The sequence below is a fragment of the Pseudonaja textilis genome, unplaced genomic scaffold, assembly GCF_049901715.1.
Source record: "Pseudonaja textilis isolate UNSWEBS1 unplaced genomic scaffold, rPseTex1.2 PTEXSCF22, whole genome shotgun sequence".
Classification (NCBI taxonomy): domain Eukaryota; kingdom Metazoa; phylum Chordata; class Lepidosauria; order Squamata; family Elapidae; genus Pseudonaja; species Pseudonaja textilis.
Window position 1 is genome coordinate 390,684 of NW_028262865.1, and position 27,448 is coordinate 418,131.

The 27,448-nt window shown below is 44.3% G+C and overlaps 2 protein-coding genes across 2 annotated transcripts in view; one reads left to right on the plus strand and one right to left on the minus strand.

The window, feature by feature from the left end:
* Window positions 1-2,338: 2,338 nt before the first annotated feature.
* The window catches only part of LOC113454163 (uncharacterized), a 76,760-nt gene continuing 51,650 nt past the window's right edge, over window positions 2,339-27,448 (minus strand). The window contains exons 2-3 of the mRNA XM_087918993.1: window positions 6,686-6,816; window positions 2,339-5,670 (exon numbers count right to left, since the gene is read on the minus strand). Coding sequence (XP_087775119.1) covers window positions 2,339-5,670; window positions 6,686-6,782 — 3,429 coding nt within the window. The 5' untranslated portion in view covers window positions 6,783-6,816. The remainder of the gene's footprint in view (window positions 5,671-6,685; window positions 6,817-27,448) is intronic.
* Window positions 25,998-27,448, plus strand: part of LOC113454943 (GTPase IMAP family member 9-like) — a 120,835-nt gene continuing 119,384 nt past the window's right edge. The window contains exon 1 of the mRNA XM_087918929.1: window positions 25,998-26,088. The gene's annotated coding sequence lies outside the window, so the exon portion shown is untranslated. The remainder of the gene's footprint in view (window positions 26,089-27,448) is intronic.

The window sequence follows — 27,448 nt, forward strand, 5'->3', positions numbered from 1 at the left end:
TGTATGCGCTCATTCTCCTAACGGGGAATTACCTCAACAATCTGAATTGAGATGAAATAAATAAAATAAAATGAAGAAAGTTAAAAGAGGGGAGAAGCTATATAGCAAATGTAGAATGGTAATAAGATATGGAATGGTATATAAAATGAACATGAATTTGAATTTGTGTCTGCACGAAGAGATGTAACCCGGGATCAAGCTGCTTTCCAAAAAGATGTTTTATGTTTTTATGTTTTATCTTTTTTGTTTGTTTATGTTTGTTTTAAAAAATCAATAAAAATTTTATTAAAAAAAAAAAGAGCAACTGCGTTCTCTTCGCTGACGATGTAAAGCTATTCAACACCACAGACAATACTGCTACCCTTCAAAAAGGCCTCGACGATGTATCAGAATGGTCAAACAAATGGCAACTTCAAATCTCAACCAATAAATGCTCTGTCTTACATATTGGCAAAAAAAAAATATAGAAAATAAAATATAAGCTGAATAATCAAGATCTTATTGATGACCCAAGCTCTGTCAAGGACGTTGGAGTACTCATCTCTAATGATGTAAGTGCCAGAGCTCACTGTAACTACATAGCCAAAAAGGCATTAAGAGTTGTTAACCTAATCTTACGTAGCTTTTTCTCTGGTAATATTACACTACTAACTAGAGCATAAAAAACATTTGCTAGACCAAGACTCGAATACAGCTCATCAGTCTGGAACCCACACTACATATCAGATATTAATACAGTCGAGAAAGTCCAGAAATATTTCACGAGAAGAGTTCTCCACTCCTCTACTCGTCGCAGAAGACCTTAGGCCACCGGACTTGAAATTCTAGACCTAGAAAACCTTGAATTATGCCGTCTTCGGTCTGATCTAAGTATGGTATATAAAATCATACATTGCAATGACTTACCTGTCAATGAATACTTCAGCTTTAACCATAACAACACAAGAGCATACAATAGATACAAACTCAACGTAAACCGCACCAAACTTGATTGCGGGAAATACGACTTCAGCCACAGAGGGGTCAATGTCTGGAATACTCTACCTGACTCTGTGGTTTCTTCCCCAAACCCCAAAAACTTTAACCTTAGACTGTCTACTGTTGACCTCACCCCTTTCCTAAGAGGTCTGTAGGGGGTGTGCATAAGCGCACCAGCGTGCCTACCGTCCCTGTCCTATTGTTTCTTTTTATTTTTCTTATATATATCCATTTCATGTATTCATAACTATGTATATACTTATACCTATTATCTTGTAAGCAATTGACAAATCCAATCCAATCCAATCCAATCAATCAATCAAATATTTTGGAAGAAGGGGGAGAAATTTAGGCTGAATGATATCACCTTGAAGGGAACTTTGACAAAAGAATCGCGTTTTATTGCCGGTCATCGGCACCAGATGAACTGACAGAAAAGTAATGGAATTTCAAATAATGATTTGAAAGAGAATCAATCAGAAAGGTGATTTTTTTTCCCCCATATCATAGGTGGACAGGTGAGAAAGTGAGAAAATATTGGGACCAATTATTTTTCTCCTCTCTCTTCTCCTTCCTCTCTCCTCCTCTTCCTGCTCTTTCCCTTTTCCTCTTCCACCTCCTCCTTCTCTTCCTCTTCCTCCTCCCCTCTTCTTCTCCTCCTCCCTCCTCCTCCTTCCCTTCCTGCTCCTTCCCTTCTCCTCCTCCTCCTCCTCCCTTCTCCTCTTCCTCCCCTCCACTTCCTCCTCCTCCTCCCATTCATCTTTTCCTCTTCCACCTCCTCCTTCTCTTCCTCTTCCTCCTCCCCTCTGGTTCTCTTCTTCCTCCCCCTCCACTTCCTCCTCCTCCTCCCATTCATTTTCCTCCTCCTCCCTTGTCCTTTTCCTCTTCTTCCCCCTCCTTTCCTTTTTCTCTTCCTCCTCCTCTTCTTCCTCTTCCCCTTCCTCCTCCCTTTCCTGCTCATTCCCTTTTCCTTCTCCCCTCCACTTCCTCCTCCTCCTCCCATTCATCCTTTCTTCTTCCTCCTTTCTCCCCATCTCCCTCTTCCTCCTCCTCCTCCTCCTCCCTTGTCCTTTTCTTCCTCCTCCTTTCCTTTTCCTTTCCTCCTCTTTCCTTTTCCTCTTCCTCCTCCTCTTCTTCCTCCTCCCTTTCCTGCTCATTCCCTTTTCCTCCTCCCCCTCCCACTTCCTCCTCCTCCTCCCATTCATCCTTTCTTCTTTCTCCTCTTTCTCCCCATCTCCTCCTCTTCCTCCTCCTCCTCCCTCCTCCTCCTCCCTTGTCCTTTTCCTCTTCCTCCAACTCCTCTTCTTCCCCTTCCTCCTCCCTTTCCTGCTCATTCCCTTTTCCTCCTCTTCCTCCTCCTTCACTTCCTCCTCCAATCCTCCCATTCCTCTCCTTCTTCCAACTCCCCCTCCCCTTCCTCACCCATCTCCTTCTCCCCCTCCTCTTCCTCCTCCTCCCCCTCCTCATCTCCAATTACCTCTGCAGGCTTCAACGGAGGACAGATGCAGGTGGTCTCCTCACTCCATGGACTGAGCCCTTGTGGAGTCACCGCAGCATATCGGAATTGGTACCGAAGATTGAGATGGTCCTCTGGAAGGGTGAATCGATCCTGAGGACTTTCTATACGGAGACCTTTCCAGTTCCCTTCTGCAATCCGATATTCCACCTGGTACCCGGAGACCGAAGCTGTCTCATCAGTCCCCGGATGAATAGTAATCTGGAAACTATTTGGCTGGACTGGTTCAACCTTAGGAGGGGCTGGTCGTCTAAGAGCAACTTCTCGTTTCTGATGTTCCTTGAGGACCTCCAGGGTCAAGGTTAAACTTTTGGTTTCCAGCCTCTTGAACGAATCGAAGAAATCCTTCATGCTCTCGGCGCTCATTTTCCAGGACATTTCGGCCGCAGCATGACGCCTTCCTCCGTATTCTCGTGGACCAAAGAGAGAGGAATGGTTGAATCTGAAGTGAAGAGGGGTCCCTGACTCATCCTGAGCAAGTGGCAATTTAGCCTCCGCGAGGGCCTCCAGGACAGGTGGGGTCCCCACATCCGCAAAGGTGATCAGGAGTTGGACGTTATCCTTCAGGTCTTTTCCCAACACGGAGAGCATGGAATCAAAGATGGATTTCTGGATGTCAGTTGAATGGGGAAGGAAGGCCTGGGCCACCAAGCAGATGGCATCCACGTGGTCAAGGCTCCCCAGGGTGGAGAAAAACTCCAGGAGCTGCTCCGGCACCCGTTTGTCTTGCTCTGCGTCTCTCATGCCTTCAAACCCTGGCGTGTCAATGATGGTGAGAGAATAAGGACATTGCAAACCTCTTTCATAGTTCACCACGTAGGCTGTGACTTCCAGTGTCCTGCTTCCAAGAAGTGGAGCGGTTTCATGAATGAGTTTGAATCTAAAATCATCTTCCCACTGGACACCCAGGATATAATGGATCATCCCGTTGATCAGAGTGGTTTTCCCACATCCTGTGGCCCCCATCACCAGGATGACTTTGTTGGGCACTTCTGGGTTCTCTTTTCCAAGCTGGTATGTGAGACAGGAATTGGAGGCATCTGAGGGGACTTTCTCCAGAGGAAGGGCGAAGACTAATGGCTGCCTGTCCTCCACCAGGTAGCCTTTCTGAAGGAACCGGTGGGCTATCTTTCCTCCATCTTCTTCCTCCAGTGATGTGGAGACCTCCAGTTCCTCACTAGGGACACCCAGAGCACCATTCTCACACATGGCCAACACTCTTATTCTGTAGGCCGTCTGGGGCTTCAGACCTTCAATGGGATAAAACTCTGTTTTTCTCCCTGTCTTTTTTTCAGTCCATTGGTCCTTCCCAGCTCCAGCCTCCACCATTCTATACTCCACCTTGTACTCCTTGACCACAACTCCGGAGGCAACGATGCTGGGGCTCATCCAGGCCACAGAGATGACAGAAGATGCCGCCGTGACCATTCTTAATTTCTCAGGGGGGCTGGTGGGAAGGGTCTTGATGGGTGGGGTCAAGTCACTGGATTTACTAAGGCCCAGCTTGGAACAAGCAGCGTACTGGAACTGGTACTCAGTGTTTGGAGGCAGATCTTTCAGCAGGAACATCTCCCTCGTGTCCTCTGTCCTCACCAACTTCCATTTTTCTTCATCGGCAACTTTGTACTCTACCAGATAGCTGGAGATGGCAGCCTTTCCATATTCAGCTGGCTGAAACTTCAGTTGAATGCGGTCGTGTCTCAGTTCAGTGATAAGGAAAGGGAGAGGTTTTGAGGGCAACTCAACGTTCTTACTGACAAGATCTCCATCTTCATAAAGGTATATTGAGGCTCCTGGGTTGTCCACATCCGGGAGGGAGGCCACCACAAAGCGGACCTTCTCATTGGATTGATTGATACTGAAAAAGTCTTTCATGGACTTAGCAGCTCGGCGAGCATTGTGGGTCCTCTCCTTGTCCTCAAACCAGGCCTTGCCTTTCTTCACCCCAGGAGGGGACTTTGTGGACTTATCTGATTGTTGCAAGAATTGGTCTTGAAGCCAGTCCTGTAACCTCAAGAGAAATGGCTCCTCTTCATGTAAAGAAGTGAATATAAAGGAGACCACAAATACATTCTGGGCATCAAGAACTATTTCCTCCAGCTTATTTTGAGATGAGATAACTTGCATTTCATTGAGAATTTCCCGATAAGATTTGACATGGTTAAGTTCCCTTTTCTTGGTCTCGAGAAATTCACGGAGACTTTGGCTGTTGAAGGGAGACCGGTTGACGGATGCTAAAATGTCCACCGGGGTCCCTTCCTCCTGCCCTCCTCCCCGGATGGAGGGCAACACTCTGGCCAGCTGTTTCTGGAAAGTCTGCCTGTGTTGCTTTAACAGATCCTTGAACTGCTGGATCTTCCTCTTGATCTCAGGGAAGGTCTCAGCCATGGGATTCTTGGCTAGATCATTGCTTTGCATCTCAATTTCGTTGAGTTCCTCCAAGATCTTTTCAGCATCAAAGATCAACGTTAGGCTGATCTCACGGACCATCTTGGCTGCTCTGGTGTCCAGCTTGCTCAGTGGGTAGAGCCAAACCCTCATAGGCACAGCCTTCTCTCCATCTTTCCCTAACATTTTGGGTAACGTTGTGTAAACCTGCATGGCATCTTGGAAGGTCACCGGATTTTTGTCCAAAGAAAAGTCCCCGTGGAACGTGCAATTGAACTTGAGCGCGTTCTCTTTCTCCTCCTCCTTTAGCTTCATATCTGCTTGTCCTGTGATCGATATTTCCTTCTTGATTGTAACCTGGAGACTTCCTTGAATATCTTTCACCGTCTCCGTCGATGAGACTTCTCGGTCAAAGACAAAAAATGCCTGGGCTCCGTAGAGGATCGCGGTGACCACGTGGGTGGCTGTGCCATGCTCGAAGACGGCTGGGTAAGAGACATTCTGGATTCCCAGGTGGCTCATGGTCAGCTCTTCATACCTGGTGGTGGTTTTGTACAGAACGATGACTCTGGCCTGTTTCTTGGACTTCTTGGTGTCATGAAGATACTCGGCTGACCCTCTCACATCAATCAGCCCCCCCAGGAAACTGGCCTTCATGGCTCCTGAGATATCCAGGGCGGAGGCCTTGTCGTCTAGGCTGTCAGATGCCGTGATTCCAGAGGCTGTCTTGGGCTGGGGTCTGATGGTCCGGTCCTTCTGAAGAGAGCTGCAGTCCCAAAGGGTGACCCCTGCATGGAGCACAAAAAGAAAGGAGGGTGAATTGAACGTCCCCCCAAAAAAACAGTCGCTGCCTAGAGGAGCCCCAGAGAGGTGGTACAATAGAGGCATCTTCCCCCTCATTTGTTCTTCCCAGTCATCACCGGAGAAACCGCCTGTCTGTTTTGGAAAAGACTGCAAATCTAAAAGGCTTTGGACAGAATCGAGAGGAATTGCTTTGCCTCTATTAGTCTTTCTTCTTGATAACAGATCATCAGAGTTGGATAGGACCTTGTCGGTCATCTAGTCCAACCCTCTGCCCAAGCTGGAGACCCTACACCATTTCTGACAAATGGCAGTCCAGCCTCTTCTTGAAGGTCTCAAGTGATAGAGATAGATAGATAGATAGATAGATAGATAGATAGATGGATAGCTAAAAAGAAAATAGATATATGATAGATAGATAAGATAGATAGAAAGAAAATAGATAGATGATAGATAGATAAAATAGATAGAAAGAAAACAGATAGATAGAAAGAAAATAGATAGATAGATAGATAGATAGATAGATAGATAGATAGATAGATAGATAGATAGATAGATAGATAGCAGGCAGGCAGGCAGGCAGGGATATAGTAGATGATAGATAGATAGATAGATAGATAGATAGATAGATAGATAGATAGATAGATAGATAGATATAGATGGAGAGATGTTGATATAATTGGAGAGATAGATGGAGAGAAGGGGAGAGAGATATGGAGAGATAGCTATAGATGGAGAGAAAGAGATGGAGATAGATAGATAGATAGATGATATAGATAGATATAGATGATAGAGAAAGAAGAAAGGAAGGAAGGAAGGAAGGAAAGAAAGAAGGAAAGTGAAAGATAGCTAGCTTCTTGAAGGTCTCAAGTCTGTAAAGACTTCGTCTCCCTCCTCTAGGTCATGGTTGTCCCCGGGGACTTCAACTCCATCCCTGGGCTTAGCTTGTGCATTAGCCCAGACTGTCTCCCTCCCTCCTTCCAGAGACCCATCAGCCCCTACCTGGGATGAGGGCATCCTTGCGACAGTCGTACAAAGTCCCCAGCTGGAAGGGGCGGCCCAGGGCCGCTATCTCGATGGTGTCCTCTTCCAAGGCCATGCTCGGTCTCCTGCAATGGCCGACGCTTCTGCCGCTTTACAAGAGAGGAGAAACCAAACAGTTGACTCTGTGACGGGGTGCAGGGTGTGCGCACAAACCACATTCCCCTCCCTGACGTTGAGTCCACCTTCTGGGTTAGCCGAGCAAGGAAACCCTCCACTTTTGGGGTAGGAGCCGCAGCAGTCCCAGCGCACAGTTGGTGGCAGTGCCCAAGACTTGGAGGGGCCGCCATCGGTAACTCCTCAGGCAAAGATGAGTTTCATGACATCCTTTGAATAGTATCCTTGTGAACCTTGGGCTCTATTGAACCAAATGAACTTCAAGAGTGAAAAAAAGGTCAGGTTTCTACACTTAGGCAAGAAAAACAAAAATGCACAAGTACAGTGGAGGTCAGGCTAGGTCGCCAACCTTTTGGACCTCAGGGACCGTCAAACTCATACTTTTAAATCCCGGGGACCACGAATATGAATTTGGACTGACAGTGGCTTGCTGACGTTGGTGGGAGAGAGAGAGAAAGAGAGAGAGAGAGAGCAAGAGAGAGAGAGAGAGAAAGAGACAGAGAGAGAAAGAGAGAGAGAGATCTGATCTTACCTCTCTCTCTTTCTCTCTTACACACACCCACACCCACACCCACACAGAGGCAGGGGTAGGATTCAAATTTCTTAACAACCGGTTCTGTGGGCGTGGCCTAATTTGTGGGTGTGTCTTGGTGGTCATGTGACTGGCTGGGCATGGCTTGTATCTAAATATTATAAATATTCATGTCAAGATTGGTTTTTTTTTATTAAAAAAAGAGAGCAACTTTTACCCCAAAGCAGGCAAAGCAGGCAGGCAGATGGAGTTGCTCACAGAATCACAGATTCATTCAGAGATCAGTGTTTCTGCCATCGGCTAGCTGAGCCTGTCCCATAAAATTTGCTTGCAAGCAAACTCACAAAATTAACTTGTAACAAACCATGTATCTAAATATTGAATTTTTCATTCAAAAAAGAGCAACTTTCAGCCCAAATCAGGCAGGCAGATTGAGTTGCTCACAGAATCACAGGTTCACTTAGAGATCCATGATTCTGCCATCAGCTAGCTCAGTCTGTCACGTGAAATTTGCTTGCAAGCAAACTCATATGAAAATATTGAATTTTTCATTCAAAAAGAGCAACTTTTAGCCCAAAGCAGGCAAAGCAGGCAGGCAGATTGAGTTGCTCACAGAATCACAGATTCACTTAGAGACCCATGATTCTGCCATCAGCTAGTTCAGTCTGTCATGTGAAATTTGCTTGCAAGCAAACTCATATGAAAATATTGAATTTTTCATTCAAAAAGAGCAACTTTTAGCCCCAAATCAGGCAAAGCAGGTAGGAAGATTGAGTTGCTCACAGAATCACAGATTCACTTAGAGATGTTGCCTCCAGAAGTTGTGAAAGCTCCAACACGGGAAGGTTTTTAAGAAGAGATCGAATCAACATCTGTCTGAAATGGGATAGGGTTTCCTGCCTCAGCAGGGGGTTGGACTAGAAGACCTCCAAGGTGCCTTCCAACTCTGTTATTCTATTCTATTCTATTCTATTCTATTCTATTCTATTCTATTCTATTCTATTCTATTCTATTCTATTCTATTCTATTCCATTCCTATTCTCTTCTCTTCCATTCTATTCCATTCCATTTTCTCTTCCCTTCCCTTCCCTCTTTCTCTCCCTCACACTCTTTCTTTCCCTTTCTATCTTTTCTCTCTCTCTCCCTCACTCTCTCTCTTCTCTCTCTCCCTCACTGTCCCTTTCTCTTTCTCTCCCACACACTTTCTCTTTCCTTTCTGTCTCTCTTCCTCTCTTTCTCTCCTCACTCTCATTCTCTCTTCCTCTCCTTCTCTCCTCACTGTCCTGTCTCTTTCTTTCTCTCTCTTTCTCTCCTCACTCTTTTTCTCTCTTCCTCTCCTTCTCTCCATCACACTGTCCCTCTCTCTCTCTCTCTCTCCCTTTCTCTCCCTCACACTCTTTCTCTCTTTCCCTTTCTCTTTCTCTCTCTCTCCCTCACTCTCTTTCTCTCTTCCTCACAGGAGCATCTTGAGGTAAATCATCAGGTAAACCCCAGAACAGCATACAGAGCATACAGAAGAAAAAAGGCGGGAAAAAGAGAACACCCCGCCCTTCTCAACCAGCAACCAATCATAACATAGATTGCCTCACGCAGGGGCCCCCAGCACCTTCCAACCAATCAACTACAACTGGGTGCTCTCGCCCATTGTTCTATTCGAACGGACATCAATCATGGTCTAGAATAGAGACGATATGGATGTCACCGGACATGAGAGCAGACAATATGGAATAAAATACAAAAAGAAGCATGAAATTTGAGTCTTGTGCCTGTATAAAGAAGTTCAACCCGGGACCATGCTATTTTCACAAAAGATGTTTTCCTTGTATTTTGTATGTGTGAAAACCCTGATAAAACTTTATTAAAAAGAAAGGAAAAGGATCAGCTAGGAGAGCAAGAGAGGATTGTATGATGTGGTTACCACTTGTTGCCTGTTGAAGAGGGAAACGGGTGGTGGAAAACAGTACCTGGGCCATCACTTTCCATATTGATTTCTATAGCCGCCATTTTGTCAAGGGCGCTGGGCAGTATCCATCATCAAATAGAATGATTCAAACGTTGCACAGTAAATATACTTGGCACTTAGAAAAATGGCTGCTTTGGAATTTAAGACAGCCAGAAAATGAGGCCCTTGACACAGTCAAGGACCCAGGCCCAGGCGTACAATCTAGTCTTCATGCGTTTCTCAAAGGTCAACAAGGTAGGAATCATTCTGATATCCAAAGAGGTTGATATCAAAATGAACATATGGGCAGACCATGATCCAATCATAGTCAGGTGGAAGGGGCAAAGGAGGATGAAATTGAGAGGGACACCGAACCAAGCTAGACTAAAGGACAAGGAGTTTATGCAAAGAATGGAAAGAGAAACTGACTTAAAAAAAAAAAAAAGGAAAAAGAAGAAACGTCACTACAAAATGTCTGGGATACAGCTAAAGCATACATGCAAGGATGAGCCATAACATATAGCAAGAAGAAACAAGAAAAAGAAATGGCAGGGGGAAAAAAAACCACTACAAGAAGGACACAAAAAGCTGGAGATAAAAATAATGTAATGTCAAAGAGAAAATGGAATTAATAAATTAATAAAACATCAATTAAATGTAATACCGTCTTTCTCGTATAATAAAGCCGGGACTTTTTTTTTTTTTTTTGAGCCCCGAAAAAACGGCTAGGCCATCTTTTCGGGGGTGACTTAATTCCCCCCCTTGCATCTTCGGGCCGGCAGTGACAGCTTGGATGTTGACCTCAGTGTTGGTGGGACACTTCGCATCGGGGTCAACACAGGCAGCACCATATCCGGGTGCGCGACAAAAGTACTTCCTAACGGCAAGCCCCCCCCTGCCATTTCCCCCCCCCCCATTTCACATGTTTTAATATAGGCCTTAATTTGGGGGGGGAGGGGCTTAATTTCATTTCACGCCTATAAAACATGCTGGGACTTCTGATTCGGGGAGGCCGCCTTGTTGGAGAAACAGGGTAGGAAAAGAAGAAATGGCACCAAAAAATTAAAATGGCAAGACAAAAACTTCCTCCGGGAAGATCAGGTTTTGCAATTGTGGGCGGGGGAGATGGATTTGAGGAGGATAAGGAGTGGGGTGTGTGTGTGTGTGTGTGTGTGTGTGTGTGTCAAAAGAAGTTGTTGCTTCCCTGCTCTCGATTCCCGGCCTCACCTTAGTTGTCTGCCAGGAGAGAATTCAGCAGCCTTCAGAAAAGGAGCAATTCCCCCCACCCAAATTTCTTAGAACATCCCCCACAACAACAGCTGCTTCTGTGCGACACTTGTTGCTAAGTCACCTGCTTTTCTCATCCACCCCCCGCAACCCCGAAGTTGCCTTTCCTAACACAAGGGATCCTAAACATCTCAGGATCCACTTCCCAAGGTTAGGATCTCATCTACTCATTCCCCTCCATTAGCCTCCCTCCCCACCGGCATTTTGCTAACATCAGGATCTCCGCTTGTCCCATCTACCTGTTGGCCTTTCCCAGAGATCAGCAGCCTCTTGCTCTCGGCTGCTCCCTGAACCGCTTCCCACAACAGGCCCAGGAGGAGCTCACCCTGCGGCCCTGTGAAATGCCCACTTGGGGGGGGGGATCCTGATGCTTCTGGGGTCTCACCTGGTTGGAGGGAATTGGGTGGATCTGCCAGTCTCCTTTGCTTCTGCTCTGCGGAGTTTTTCCTCGTCCTTTGAACTGCGGGTGGAGTTTATGATGGGAACAAAGGCCACAGGTTGTAAACCCTCAACGAGGTTTTATTCATTATAATATTGATTAATTTAGAAGCCTTTGGATCTTACAAAACTTGGACATGCAGATCTTTTTTTAAAAAAATAAAACTTAGTTCGGAGTATATGATACCAAAAAAAAGGAAGAAAAAGAGCGAAGCAGCAACAGCACCACCTACAGGCAGAAGTGAAAGCCAGGAGATGCAAGTGACAAAAGGAAGCGGGGGAATATAACCTCGAGAGACTGAAGAACTGACTGCTAGATATACAACTTTCCCATTATCAGTTGTTTATGCTGAATAGCTGAGACCCAGAGCGAAACACGGAGATCTTCTATTATTTTTTTTTGAATAAATTTTTTTGAATTTACAATTAAAAACATATCAACATTACATATACAACAGGGGCAGAAGAAGAAAAAGGAAAAAAAGGAAAAAAAAAACGCTCGGTCTTGCGAACCGAAAAAGGAGAAAAAGAGGTATAAAAGAAAGAAGAAAACAAAGAAATGGAAGAAAAAAGAAAATACATTTAAAAACAGACAGATATCCTTTTTGACAGTCTGCAAGATCCAATTCTCCTACCCTACTTTAAATATACACATCTTATCACTATCTATGCTTAAATTACCCATTGTTCATTGAACAGTTTATCTCTGAGATAACCAATTATACCACGCATTCCAATTATCATAAAATGCTGAAGACTCGAGATCGTCTATTTTTAAACAGTGCCGCTCTTGGAACTCAAGTGGAAACTAAACCAATACAGTGAAATAGAAGCCGAGAACGGCAAAGGACTTCTCTTTCTCTTATTTATTTTTTGTTCTGTGACCACTCTACCTGTGGATATGAAACAATTGGTGGTTGAATTCTGGGGGTTTGGTGGACCTATGTGGATTACAATTTGCCGGCTTACCAATTTTTTATGATAAGAAGGGATTAGGGTTGGAAGCACCGGAAGAATAACCACAAGAATGATGGGACTAAAAGCCTAATAATCCTTGCATTGCAACTTATATTTTTGTCTTTCCCTCGGATTATAACTAATGGCTGTATCCTCTAGTTTTTTGTGGATTACAAGAACCAATATACTTCAAAATGAGGAAAGCACCATCCGCACCATCTTCAGCAGCAGCAGCAGCAACATCAATCCAGCAGGCCAGAGGTCATTGGATGCCATGTTACAACATACCTCTCCTTCTCTCCCTCACACTGTCCCTTTCTCTCTCTCTTTCTCTCCCTTTCTCTCTCTCTTCCTCTCCTTCTCTCCCTCACACTGTCCCTTTCTCTCTTTCGCTCTCTCTTCCTCTCCCTCACACTGTCCCTTTCTTTCTCTTTCTCTCCCTTTCTCTCTTCCTCTCCTTCTCTCCCTCACACTGTCCCTTTCTCTTTCTCCCTTCCTTTCTCTCCCTCACTCTTTCTCTCTTCCTCTCCTTCTCTCCCTCACACTGTCCCTTTCTCTCTTTCTCTCCCTTTCTTTCTCTCTTGCTTTCTCTTTCTCTCTGTTACTCTCTCTCCCTCAGTTTTCTCTCTCCCTCACATGCTTTCTCTTGCCTTTCTCTCTCCCTCCCTTTCTCTTCCTCTCCCTCACTCTCTTTCTCTCTTCCTCTTCTTCTCTCCCTCACACTGTCCCTTTTTCTTTCTCTCTTTCTCTTTCTTTCTGTCTTCCTCTTTCCCTCTCTCTCTCTTCCTCTCCCTCACTCTTTCTCTCTTCCTCTCCTTCTCTCCCTCACTGTCCTTTTCTCTCTCTCTCTTCCTCTCCTTCTCTCCCACACTGTCCCTTTCTCTCTTTCTCCCTTCCTCTCCTTCTCTCCCTCACTGTCCCATTCTTTCTCTTTCTCTCTCCCTCACTCTTTCTCTTCCTCTCCTTCTCTCCATCACACTGTCCCCCCACTCTCTCCCTTTCTCTGCCTCACACTCTTTCTCTCTTTCTCTCTCTCTCCCTCACTCTCTCTCTTCCTCACAGGAGCATCGTGAGGTAAATCATCAGGTAAACCCCAGAACAGCATACAGAGCACACAGAAGAAAAAAGGCGGGAAAAGGAGACCCCCCCCCTTCTCAACCAGCAACCAATCATAACATAGATTGCCTCACGCAGGGGCCGCAGCACCTTCCAACCAATCAACTACAACTGGGCGCTCTGACCAGGGTTGCCCTTTGGCTGTTTTTCCGGCCAAATTCGAGAAATCTGGCCGTATAGAAATCTGTTCGGCTGTGAAAAAAAAGTCATGTCTCCGGCCAAATATATTTGGCCGTAGGAAATTTGGCCCTATGAAAGTTGCTTGGCCATGAAATCGAAATGTTGGCCAAATACCGGTTTTCAATCCAATCTCTTCACATGAAAATGACTGTCCTCTTTGTAACTCTTCCCCTCAGGTTTACAAAGAAAAAAAGTTTGGGGACTTGGGGGCGGGAAGATGGGCCCAAAAAGCAACCGCTTTGCCCCCTCAGTTGTCCTGCCCGCGCGGTGGGGACCTTCCCTCAAGAGCGGTTCCTGACCCCCAAAAAAAGGCCCATCCGGCCAACTGCTGCGGCTTGGTTTTTCCACCTTAGTGGAAAAAAAACATTTTTTTGTGAGGGCTGGGAGAAGGCAGCAAAACGCAAAGGCTCCTGGCCAGCCCGGAGGGGCCTTTGAAACGACCCCTGGAAGAAACTTCCCGCCTCCCACATGGGCGGACGAAGCTGAAGGGGCGACGCAACTGCTCCTCTGTGGTTGGGGGGTTGGCTTCGGTGTGGGAGGTTTCCTTTCCCCGCTTTTTACCGCTTCCTCCTCGGTGGCTGCCAAGCCCCCGTCATTTCTCACAACGGGCTGGAAGACCCAACGCTTTAGGGCATAAGCTTGTGGCGGGTGTGTATGTGTGTGTGTATAAGGGCATGTGTTCTCTTGTGTGTGTGTGTAAGGGCATGTCTTGTGTGTGTGTGTAAGGGCATGTGTTGGGTATATGGATACACCAACCAGGTTTGGGTTGAATAAATATGTAAACCTAGGATTAAGTGTCTTGTAGCTTTAAGCAAGAAACTGCAATGTCATTGTGGGTGCGGTTGCAGGCAGTAATAAAGGTAGGAAGGGAAACGTAATAGACCCGGCTTCTGGATGCACCTGGTTCTGTTCCTGGTCTGCTGCCTGCTGTTTTGGAACGTCTGCTTGCTTTTGGAGGCTACTGTGCCAGATACCATTTCAACTGAACACAAAGACTGTTTGCTTGGTGAGCTGTGGATTCAGCGTTGTCTTTGAGAGAAAGGTATCGGGAGGGAGAAGATTTACAAGCAGATAAGGACATTGTATTTACTGTTAATGGACTTGATAACTGGATGGATATACTGGATAATGATATATGGACTGAATGACACTTCTTAATCTCTGTGTGAATTAAATAACTATTTTAAAACTACAAACAGTGTTTTTGTCTCCAGTGTGTGTATACTCTTGGGCCCAGCCTCTCTCATTTGCCTGCCTGGCTTGACTGCTGCTGCATACTCTGCTTGGGGGTTTATCCCCAAACACTAACATTGGTTATGGGCCCAGCAGTGTGCACAGTCTAACTAACCAGGATATAGCAGTGAGAGCTGGTGGGAGTTGCAAATTACTGTAAATACAAACTGTTTGTTAAATAGTTATTTTTCACAAGAGCAATGGCACAAGTAAATTTGCCACATCTGTCCATGATATCCAGACTAGATGGAACAAACTATGTTTCATGGTCAATGAAATGTAGTTTACTTCTACGAAGAGAAGGTTTGTGGGACATAATAACAAACCCACCAGATGTATCCAACTTAAATCCTAACGATGAAGAGGATTATAAACTGATACAGGACTATGAACGAAAGAATGAACAGGCTTTGTGCATCATAGGTCTCACCCTGTCTGACCAGCAACTCATTCATATCCGTGGAGTGGAAAATGCTGCAGACTGCTGGGAGAATCTCAAAAGGATTTATGTTCGAGACAGTGTAGGAGCTCATATCAATCTTACACGGAAGCTGTTTAGAACACATCTTGAGATAAATGGAAACATGTTAACTCATTTAAACTGTATGAAAAGCATTTTTCAAGAATTGCAAGAAAAAGAGCTTATATTTAATGAGTTGCAACAAGTATACATCATACTGTCTTCTTTGGATCGAAGCTATGATGATTTTGTGACTGCATTAGAGGTGTTGCCAAAAGACAGTTTATCAGTAACTGAGATTACCGGCAGGCTATTAGAAGAAGCCAGAAGAAGGTTTGAACGTGACCAGCTGAGAGAAGATAAGCCTAATAAAGAAGATAAATTATCTTCAAAGCTGGAAAGAAACCAGCTGTGTAAAGTAAAGCACCCGGAAGAAGAGAAGTTATCTTCGACGGCATACACAATTAAAAAGTGTTTTAATTGTGGAGGCAGAGGACATTTGGCAAGATTCTGCAGAAAAGAAAAAAGCCAGAATGTAAAGAAGCCAAAGAAATCCTTTGAACTGGCCACGTTTGGCAATTGTGATATGAAGAATGATTTATGGGTGGTGGACAGTGGTGCATCCCACTGCATCACGAGAGATAAGACAAAGTTTATAAAAATGTCTACAAGTTCACAACATATATCACTTGCCAATGGTTGGCACCTCAAGGCCAAGGGTGAAGGTATTGCTTATTGTCCATGTTTAAACCAGAATATAAAAATGTTATATGTACCACAGTTAAAGATGAACTTACTTTCTGTAAGAGTATTAGATAAACTAGGATATGTAATTACATTTAAGTATAATAAGTGCATACTGGAAAGAGACGGCAAAAAGGTAACTGCAGCTTTAAATGGAACATTATATGTCTTACATGATAGTAAGAAAGGGGAGGCACAGACTGTATTTAATAATATCAAGCCTCATGATGAATGTATCCATTTATTGCATAGGCGTTTGGGGCATGTGAATTTTAAAATGCTAAAACGTACAGTAGAGTTATCTGAAGGAATAAGATTAAAACCCTGTGATAAGTATTTGCGTTGTAATGTCTGTTGTGAAGATAAGAGTAAAATAATGCCTGCAAATAGGCTAAATGGTTTCAAAACTAAAGAACCATTAGAAGTAGTATTTGCAGACATTATAGGTCCAAAGAAACCCAGTATGGGGGGTGCTCGATATATACTGAGCATTATGGACCATTACTCTAGATATGGGTTTTGCTACCTAATGAAAAGCAAGACTGAAACATATCAACATTTCTTCAACTGGTTAAAGTTTGCTGAAAGAAAAACCAAACGGCAAATTATAACCCTGGTGACAGATAATGGCACGGAATTTGTTAATAGCAAATTCCAGAATAGATTAAAGGCAGCTGGAATAGCTCATAAGACATCTGCACCATACAGACCACAGCACAATGCATATGTTGAAAGGCGAGGCCAAACATTGCAGGCAATGACCCGTACTATGATAACTGATTCTGGATTACCTGATTCTTTGTGGGGGGAGGCCACAATGTGTGCTAATCATTTATTAAATAATGTGGTTAACTCAACTACTGGTGAAATACCATTCACCATGTGGCATGGCAGGAAGCCTGATTTGAGTTACCTGCACACATTTGGTGCACCAGCATGGGTGCATATCCCTACACAACTCAGGCGTAAAGGGCAACATAGAGCTAAACAATTTTTCTTCGTTGGTTACCAAGCTAACCATAGGGCATATAGATTTTGGGAGAAAGGCACATCTAAGGTGTTATGTAGTGCTAATGCCCAATTTCTAGAGCACGTAGGATGGGATAAGTTAGAACAGGATAACAATAACAAGGTGATTATAGAATCCTACAGAAATCCCATTAAGTATCCCTGTAACTTTAAAAATAATGTAAAGCAAGAAGTACAGGAAGAAGTACAGCCCCTAGAGGAAGAAATAGCTGAAGATGAGGAACAGGTAGTAACTCAACCAAGCCCAGTAATACCCAGAAGGACTACACGTATTTCTAGATCGCCTGATAGATACCAGGCTAATACAGTGTGCCAGGAAAATAGAATCCCAAATACTGTGGATGAGATTAAAAGATATCCTTCTAAAGAGAAAGAAAATTGGTATGCAGCAATTAATAAAGAATTGAAATCATTGAAGGATATGAAGGTGTATGAAAACGTGAGATTACCTAGTAATGAAAAAACCATTGGCTGCAAATGGATTTTTAAAATAAAAACAGATAAGGATGGAAACTCAATCCATAAGGCAAGGTTAGTAGCCCAAGGCTTTAGACAAAGTGCAAAAGACTATGATGAAGTATTTGCACCTAGTCTGAAAGCAGCAACTTTAAGGGCAGCATTAGTGTGGGCAGCAAGCAAGCAATATATAGTTAACCATTTAGATGTGGAAACTGCTTACTTGCATGCTCCACTAAGACATACTGTGTATATGAAAAGGCCTAATGGATTTAAAGGAGACAATAATAATGATTGTTGGTTATTAAAGAAGAGCCTTTATGGTCTTAAACAATCGGGCTATGAATGGAACCAGTATATTGTGAAGGAACTGACCAATATAGGGTTTAAAGCTGGTTTAGCCGACCCATGTCTATTTAAGAGAGAAAAGAATGGGAAAATATCATTATTATTGTTGTTTACTGATGATATTGCTCTGATAACTAAGACTAATGATGAAGCAAATGAAATAATAACATCATTAGCCAAGAAAATAAAAATCAAGCAATTAGGGAGATAAAGAGATATCTAGGATTGAATATACTGAAAACACAGAAAGGTTTTAAGATATCTCAGGAAGATAAGATATCTAAATTGCTAATAGATTATAAGATGGAACTTTGTAAGCCTGCAAAGACTCCAATGAGTCAGGATATTTGCAAAATGGATACTCGAAGTCCCAAATGTGATAAGGCATTATATCAATCTTTGATTGGTAGCTTATCATATATTAGCAATTGGTCAAGGCCAGATATTGTTTTTAGTATTAATCAGCTGGCACGACACAATAATGATCCGCTTCAATGTCACTGGATAGCATTGAAAAGAATCCTAAGATATCTTAAAGGAACATTACACCATGCACTGTATTTAGAACCAAAAGGTGATCTCATATTGAGTGCTTATGCAGATGCTAGTTTTGCAGCAGAAAGAGACACTAGAAAGTCGACTTCAGGAACAGCCATAATGCTGGGTAAGACATTAATAGGCTGGAAGTCAATAAGGCAACAGCATATAAGTTTGTCTACTATGGAGGCAGAATTCTCCTGTTTATCTTTATTGTGTACTGAGTTAATTATGTACAAACAAATGTTGAAGGATATGGGTATAACTGTAAATTACCCTATAGTTGTACATGAAGATAATCAGGCAGCAATTCAAATGGCCACTAATATTGCAGTTAAACGAGAAGTAAACATACAGATTTGAGGTATCTTAATGTAAGACAATCTGTACAGAGTAAATTGATACAGCTGGAGTACTGCATGTCGGAGGACAATGTAGCTGATCATTTTACTAAAGCCCAAGGTGCTATTAAGCATCTAGAGAGTTGTGAAAAATATGGGTTTAGAATGTAAGGCATTACATATTTATATCACCCAAAAGGGGAGAATGTTGGGTATATGGATACACCAACCAGGTTTGGGTTGAATAAATATGTAAACCTAGGATTAAGTGTCTTGTAGCTTTAAGCAAGAAACTGCAATGTCATTGTGGGTGCGGTTGCAGGCACTAATAAAGGTAGGAAGGGAAACGTAATAGACCCTCCTGCTTCTGGATGCACCTGGTTCTGTTCCTGGTCTGCTGCCTGCTGTGTTGGAACGTCTATCTGCTTGCTTTTGGAGGCTACTGTGCCAGATACCATTTCAACTGAACACAAAGACTGTTTGCTTGGTGAGCTGTGGATTCAGCGTTGTCTTTGAGAGAAAGGTATCGGGAGGAGAAGATTTACAAGCAGATAAGGACATTGTATTTACTGTTAATGGACTTGATAACTGGATGGATATACTGGATAATGATATATGGACTGAATGACACTTCTTAATCTCTGTGTGAATTAAATAACTATTTTAAAACTACAAACAGTGTTTTTGTCTCCAGTGTGTGTATACTCTTGGGCCCACTCTCTCTCTCATTTGCCTGCCTGGCTTGACTGCTGCTGCATACTCTGCTTGGGGGTTTATCCCCAAACACTAACAGCATGTTTTCTTGTGTGTGTGTGTGTAAGGGCATGTGTTTTCTTGTGTGTGTGTGTAAGGGCATGTGTTCGTGTGTGTGTGTGTGTGTGTGTAAGGGCATGTCTTTTTGTGTGTGTGTGTAAGGGCATGTGTTCTTGTGTGTGTGTGTGTGTGTGTAAGGGCATGTGTTTTCTTGTGTTTGTGTGTGTGTGTGTGTAAGGTCATGTCTTCTTGTGTGTGTAAGGGCATGTGTTCTTGTGTGTGTGTGTGTGTAAGGGCATGTCTTCTTGTGTGTGTGTAAGGGCATGTGTTTTCTTTGTGTGTGTGTAAGGGCATGTCTTCGTGTGTGTGTGTAAGGGCATGTGTTCTTGTCTGTCTGTGTGTAACAGCATGTTTTCTTGTGTGTGTGTGTGTGTGTAAGGGCATGTCTTCGTGTGTGTGTGTGTGTGTGTGTGTGTGTGTGTGTGTGTGTGTGTGTGTGTGTGTGTGTGTGTGTGTGTGTGTGTGTGTGTGTGTGTGTGTGTGTGTGGAGAGAGAGTGTGCAGAGCCAAGCTGCGATCTGGCAACCCTCGCCCAGAGAAGAAAAAGGCGGGAAAGAAGGGAAACGCACCCTTTCCACCCGCAGCGGCCAATCAGAGCGCAGCTCCCCTCAGGCAGGAGCCCGCCCATCACTCAAAGGAACGAGCGGAAGCACCAATGGGAATCCTCCCTGCGTGAGCGTCATTGGTCTCCGGGCAGAGTCTCCCTGGACTTCACCCGCGAGGAGATAGTCAAAATTCGCCCAAATTATTTTTTGTGCATGCGCGAGGGAAGGAGAGCGCCGGAGGACGCGCTGGTCCTCCTTTTTGCTCACGGGGACGCGCATGCGCGAGGGAAGGAGAGCTCGGGATGGCTGGGGAAGCCGAGGGGCGTGGCCTTGGAATGAGCCGTAATAGGAATGGGTGGGGTGTTGACGGGAGGAGGAGCCCGCCCCTGCTCGGGTCACAGGCGGGAAGGGGGCGTGGCCGGGCGCCAAGGTCCCCGAAGGGGTGTGTGTGACGGGAGTTGAGAGGAAGCGGGGGTGTCGGAGAACTGAGAGGACGCGCATGCGCGAGGGAAGGAGAGCGCCAGAGGACGCGCTGGTCCTCCTTTTTGCTCACGGGGACGTGCATGCGCGAGAGGAGGAGAGCGGCTGGATTACCATCCGGCTGATTTCACGGCCAAGCAACTTTCGTACGGCCATAAATTTGGCCGGAGACATCATTTTTTTTTCACGGCCAAGCAGATAAGAAATACGGCCAGATTTCTCGAATTTGGTCGGAAAAACGGCCAGATGGCAACCCTGCTTCGGGGGACGTCCAAAGGACTCTGCCCGGAGACCGATGACGCTTCAAGCAGGGAGAATTCCCATTGGTCGTTCCGCTCGCTCTGGCCCCCTCCCGGCTCAAAAGTCCCAACACATAAACCACAAGTTCATTTCATGGGTAGATTCTGCCGAAGGAAGAGCTGCTGCTGCCCTGGAAGACAAGGGCGGGAGAGGTAGCGAGGGGGAAGTCGGGGGGCCACCCACAGACATCCCCAAATGGGAGGGAAGCCCCGGAAAACCCTGAAGTAAACCAGGGAGAGGCGATTCCCCCCCTCCTTGGAACCCGCGTCTCCCTTGCTCCGAACGTCTGGACGAAGAGGCTCCTTCTGGTCTCCCCCCCCACCCTCCAACGCCCCCCTTTCTTTCCTTCCGGGGGGCAGGAGGACTCCCTTTCCTTCGCAAAGCAGCCCCGAACGGAGATCCCGTTTCTCTTCCGCTTCCCGCTGCTTTCGTCGGAGAACTCCGACAGGGGTTGGACTAGACGACCTCCAGGATCCCTCCCAACTCTGTTAATCTGCTATCTGGCCGCCATCTCAAGCCGTCCAAGAAGCTATTTACTTTTTTTCAGATTGCTAGGGACCATATGCTGACTTTGTAAACTGCTCAGAGAGAGCGGTAAACCGTTGTGGAGTGGTATATAAGTCTAAGTGGAATTGCTATTGCAATACAGTTTTGTGCCCGGCGTGGATCCTTTTATGAGAAGGTGACCATTCTGAGCAAAACTCTTTCCACATTCTCCATGCAAAATTGTTCAAAATTGGGAAAATGAAAAGGTTCCAATGGAGGAGGAGGAGGGGATTAAGAAAATATTGGGATGTGCAGAAATGAGTAGATTAACATGGGCAATTACAGAACAAGAAGAAATGGAATACTATATGATATGGGATTTATTTTATAAATGGTTGGAATATAAAGTAAGAAATTAAATGATGTTGTTATGATATATAATGTTGAATAGGTTGTAATATGAATGTAAACTTAGTAAGAAATGTATACAAAATATTAATATGTGCACAAGACATATGTACCCAGTCAACACACTTTATAACTGAAAGATGGATTTGGTTTTTTTAAATAAAAATAAAAAAACTTCAAAGAAAATGATAACAAGGTTAGAGAAAAAGATCGATGTTAGAAAGTCCATTGAGTTTCCTTCTGAATTTCTCCAAAAATTTAGGTTATTTCTTTGCATGCCTACTACAGTGGTGTGATACAGATATGATTTCTATATTCATGAGTCATGAAAGCTTTGCAAATATCTAGAATACATCTCTTTCTTCACAATTATCTATATATATGCGAATCTCACTCCGAGCCAGTTTTGAGTTAAGGAATAATCAGGGGAAACATCCAAAGAGGAATTAGGAGAAAACTTAAGATTTATTGAGGTGGCTTAATTTCCGCAGAGACCTGTGAGAAATGAAACAATTTTGAAACAAGCTCCTTCTTCCCTGGTGTACCTTGGAGCAGCTGCTCCACGGTGTCTGGCGGGCGGGACTCCCACTCGGCCTCTTCCTCGATCCCAGCGATGAGATTTTGGAGATAAATCCCTTGCTTAAAGCCTCCCGTTGGCTTGTAAACACTCTTTGTGCTGAGACTGGAAAGGTTGGGATGCCTCAAGAATGGCTATTTCACTGCCCCAAAGTCCCATCGACTTGCAAGGGATCTTTGTCCGGATCTGGTACAGGTGTCGGTTTGCAGAGAACTGAAGCCTAAAGTACTTTATTGAGAGATCACACGAGACCAGTAGTGCAAGATCTCAGGCTACTAATCGCGCATGATCTCACACTGCAGTACTTTAGGCCTGTGTTCTTTTCAGAACTGAGGACTGCATGAGATCCAGGGCAAAAGTCTTTGAAAATGAAGATGCCTTCCCTCTCTTTGAAAAGCATATGGTCCTGGATCTCGTGCAGGCCTTGGTTAGCAGAGAACAGAGGCCTAAAGCAGTGTAGTATGAGATCAATAGTGCTAGATTTCCCACTGCTGATCTCACGTGTCTCACTACTTTAGACCTTTTTTCTGCAAATGCACTGAAGCAGGCAAGGGAACCAATGGCTCACCACATAATTGCAATGTACCATATTTTTCAGACTATAAGACACACTGGACCATAAGACACACCTAGGTTTAGAGAAGGAACACAAGGAAAAAAAAGTTTTGGCCTCTGTGCGTCCCATTTTTACCCTCCCCGGCGTCCAGATGCACTCTACAGGACAAAAATGGGCTCATTTTTCACCTCACAAACCCTCTGCACATCCTGTTTTTTTCCCTCCCCAGCATCCAGAAGCACTCTGTAGGCCAAATACTCATAATTTGGGGGCTTGGTCTCAAGTACTTGGGGGAGGGCTGGTCGTAACTTGGAATGGTCGCTAAGTGAACTGTTGTCACTCAGAGTTTACCCGTACCCTAGGATGCACTGAGTCTCACTGCCTGAGGCCTTTGTTCTTGGATTGGATTGGGAGAGTGATCTTTCACGGACTGAGGATGAAAGTTCTGTTCTCATACAATTTGGAGAGGTTCCAGAGGACAAATGACAACAAACTCCTCTCACATGACCTCCAGAGGACACATAAAAGCACACCTTAATTCTTTTCAGCCTCCACAGATGTTCAAATAGAAATGGAAAAATACAGAGAAGAAATGGCACAGAAAGCATCTAAGCAAAGAGACGTTGACTCTTTCCTTCCTTGGAGCACGACAAGGCCAGATCCTTTCCTTCTCCTTCCCAGGAGACAATATCTGATTAGTGTTTTTTTAAATAAAAAACTAACTATAATCTCTCTCCTTTATTGGGGACTAGAAAACTCTTACCCAGAGAGACCACGTTCCTATGGTTTTCAAGCATAACTTCTGAATGCAGTGCTTTCTGGTCAGGATCCAGCTGAGACCATTCCTCCTCAGAGAAATGCATAGCCACCTCCTCGAAGGACACAAGACCCTCCTGGACACGGAAAAAAGTACAGAACAGGAGGATTCACAAAGATCTGTTAATCATCATCATAGATTTAGACAAGAGGATAGAAGGGAACTCATCAAATTTGCAGACAAGACCAAATTAACAGGAATACCAACACTCCAGAAGATAAGCTCGGGGTATAGAAGGATCGACAGATTGGGCCCCATCTAACAAAATGAAATCAACAGTGAGAAATGTAAGGTCCTACATTTAGGAAAGAAAAACCAAATGCACTGGCATAAAATAGGTGATACCTGGCTCAACAGTAGTAAGTGCAACAGGGATACTGGAGTCCTAGTGGACAACCTTTTAAACCTGAGTCAGCGCTATGCTACAGTTGCCCCCCTCCCCACCAAACCCAAACAGAATCATAGGCTACTTTAAGAGGGATAGAATCAAGATGACATGAAGTGTTAGTACCACTTCATAAGGCCTTGGCCAGACTACACTTGGAAAATTGCATCCAGTTTTGGTTGCCAGATGTAAAAAAGATCTTGAGACTCTAGAAAGAGTGCAGAGAAGAGCAACAAAAATTATTAGTGGACGGGAGGCTAAAACATACAAAGAATGGTGGTTGGAATTGGGTATGTCTAGTTTCATGAAAAGAAGGACTAGGGGAGACATGATAGCAGTGTTCCAAGAAGCAATGGATGGAAACTATTCAAGGAGAGAACCAACCGACAAGTAAAGAGAAATTTCCTGACAGAGGACAATTAACCAGGGGAATGACTTGTCTCCAGAAATTGTGGGTGTTCCAACACTGGAGGTGTTTATGAAGAAATTGGACAGCCATTTATCTGAAATGTTATAGGGCTTCCTGTATGAGCAGGGGGCTGGACTAAAGTAATCCCACTTCTGGATCAACCTATCTATCGCTCTGTCTATCATTGATTCCCTGGGAAAGTCATTTCTCAGCCGTTGGAAAGCGGGAATGTTTGATCTCCTAATTGATGCCTAAATCAGAGGATTGGAAATTATTTTGTAGGCCAAAGGATCTCCGTCTCCAGCTCCATACCACATGCTTCTTCTCAACCTTCCCCTTTGTGGTCAACTTCGTCCCGCAGACACTCCTGGAAATCAGTGCTATTTTTGAGAGCATTATTGGAACCTGCAAATTTCAGTTGTCTCGGAAAGATGAAATTCAATGTAGAGAAAAGTAAAGTCCGACACTTAGACAAGAAAAATCAAAAGGACACATATAGACTGGGTGAAACCAGATTTCTCAATAGCAGGAACTGTGAGAGAACTTGGAGTCTTAGTGGACAACCAGTTAAATAGGAGCCACGGTGTGCAACAGCAGCCAAAAAAAGCCAATGTAATCCTATGTTGCAATAACAGAGAGATACAATTGAGATCAAGTGAGGTGCTAATACCACTCTATAAAACCTTAGTAAGGCCACACCTAGAGTACTGCATCCAGTTCTGGTCACCACATTATAAAAAAGATGTTGAGGCTCTAGAAAAAGTGCAGAGAAGAGCAACCAGGATGATTAGGGGACTGGAGGATAAAACACGAAGAACGATTACAGGAACTGGGCCTGGCTAGTTTAGGGAAGAGAAGGACCGGGGAGACAGGATAGCAGTCTTCTAATATTTGAGGGGCTGCCGCAGAGAGGAAGGGGTCAAGCTATTTTCTAAAGCACCTGTAGGCCAGACAAGGAATAATGGATGGAAACTGAACAAGGAGAGATTTAACCTGGAAATAAGGAGAAACTTTCTGGCAGTCAGAACCATCAACCCGTGGAACAGAAGTTGCCCTTGGAAGTTATGGGAATGCCATCACTGGAGACTTTCAAGAAGAGATTGAACTGCCATTGGTCAGAAATGGTGTAGGGTCTCCCGTTTGTGCGGGGGTTGGACTAGATGACCTATAAGGTCCCTTCCAACTCTGATGATCTGTTAGCTGACCCTTGAAGTCCAAGGTCCACCTCTGGACCCCTCCCCTCAGACCAATTGGGGACCCCAGAGGGATAACCATGGGGTGGAGAGTGGGGAGGGTGTCTGACCTGAAGAAGAGAAGATGAGGCGGGGGGCAGTGGTGGGAGGAAGAGTCGCTTCCTTCCAGAAGACCCCAACTCTTCTCCCTCTTGGAAAGGGGGTACAAATTTCAGGAAGGCAGATTCTGGGGGAAGAAACTCTCAAGGAGTAGAAGAAGCTCTACAGAGCAAGGGGGTCTCCAAACTCGGCGACTCTAAGACTGGTGGACTTCAACTCCCAGAATTCCTCAAGTAGCATAGCACGCTGTGGACTTGAAGTCCACAAATCTTAAAGTTTGGGAACCTCTGCACAGAGGAGTGAAGGAAAAAGAGGACTATGCTGCCCTTGGCTGGACCTCATTGCTCAAACACATTTCCCGTTTTGTTCCTTGCAAAGTAATCTGACTTCACCGCAAATGTGAATAATTAGGAAGTCGGCTTCAAAAGATGAGTGGAAAGTTGTTTTCCTCTTAGTCCTTCAACTTTCGTTTTCTGAACGCCCCGAAGGCAGAGCAGAAGAGGTCTGATCTTCCTTAAAATAGACTCAGCAGGGAAGCAGATCCACCTGCCAGCGGGGATTCCCCATTCCCTCCAACCAGGTGAGTCTCTTGGTTTTCATATGCGCAAATACACTCAAGGTATGCTAAAGATTCTAAAACAGAGGGATTCTATGATAAATTGACTGACATAGATAAGATTTTGATTTCGATATTTATACATAAGCATACCTAGTTATGCCTATTCATACTGTTGAAAGGCTGTCAAAATGCCTTTCTTCGGAGGGTGTGATTTTCCCGCTGGGAGAGCTCCGGCTCCCATTAGGCATGTGGTTAAGATATCCTTGACTGATTTCCCTCCTGCTAGGCAAAAGTTAGTGGTGTTGAGTATTTCTCTCGCTAAACATTCCCATACATTTCCTTTCTCTGGGATAAGCTTTGGTTCCAGGAACGCAGCTGCTTGTGTTACAAGTATTACAATGGTTACAGAAAATAATAATACATAGTATATATTGCATTTCATGTTTCCCATTGCTAGATTCCTTTTCCTCCCTACCCCCCCATATATATATATATATGTTGTGACTGAAGGACCAATCCTGTTAGGATCTTTGAATCTAATGACTGTTTGAATTTCAAAGTGGAGTCTGGAAGGACCAATCCTGTTAGGATCTTTGAATCTAATGACTGTTTGAATTTCAAAGTGGAGTCCTAACAGTTTTGCCTGCAGTTTTGAATGGAAGCTCCAGCGAGGAGGACTTGTATGAATCAGCAAGTTTTAGTGAGTGCAATGAAGAGGAGGAGACGAATGTTACAAGGGAGGACACATTTGATTTGCAGGATCGGCCCGGCTCAGAACTTTGAATCTAATGACTGTTAGATCTTGGATTGACGTCAGATCCAGGAAACGTAATCTGATTGGCAAGCCAGCTAATTAGCACGTTGCCTTGATGAGTATAAAAGGACACAGCTGAGCTTGCGCCTCTCGCCAGGAACAAAATGATTAATGATTACTTGGGATGAAGACGTTTCAGTTTGAGAGCCTTCGGTTTCTTTGAGTTTAAAAAAGAGCTCTGTCTGTTTGACTTTTGAAGAGAAGCCCTAACAGTTCCTGTCAGCAGTTATAGTTTGATTTGATTGTGAAATGGCTGCTTTCCGTTTGTTCGTTTGAATTTCCAAGAGGGGACATAACATTATTGTTCCTGGCCCCAAACAAACCATCTTTCAGGTAAGATGGACTTATAAATCAACTTTAATGTGTGATCAGTTGAGAGAAGTATGTTTGCAGGGTCTGTGAGAGACCAGAAAATTTTGTTGCCTGACAGAGTCCGGAAAGTCTGCTAAAAATAATTGATTAATTCCATCTAGCTTGATAAGAGTCCGGGAAGTCTGCCAAAAGACTGTACAACTGTGCTAATTTATTTCTTTTGAATTCGGCTTTGTTTACATTGAATATTTTGAG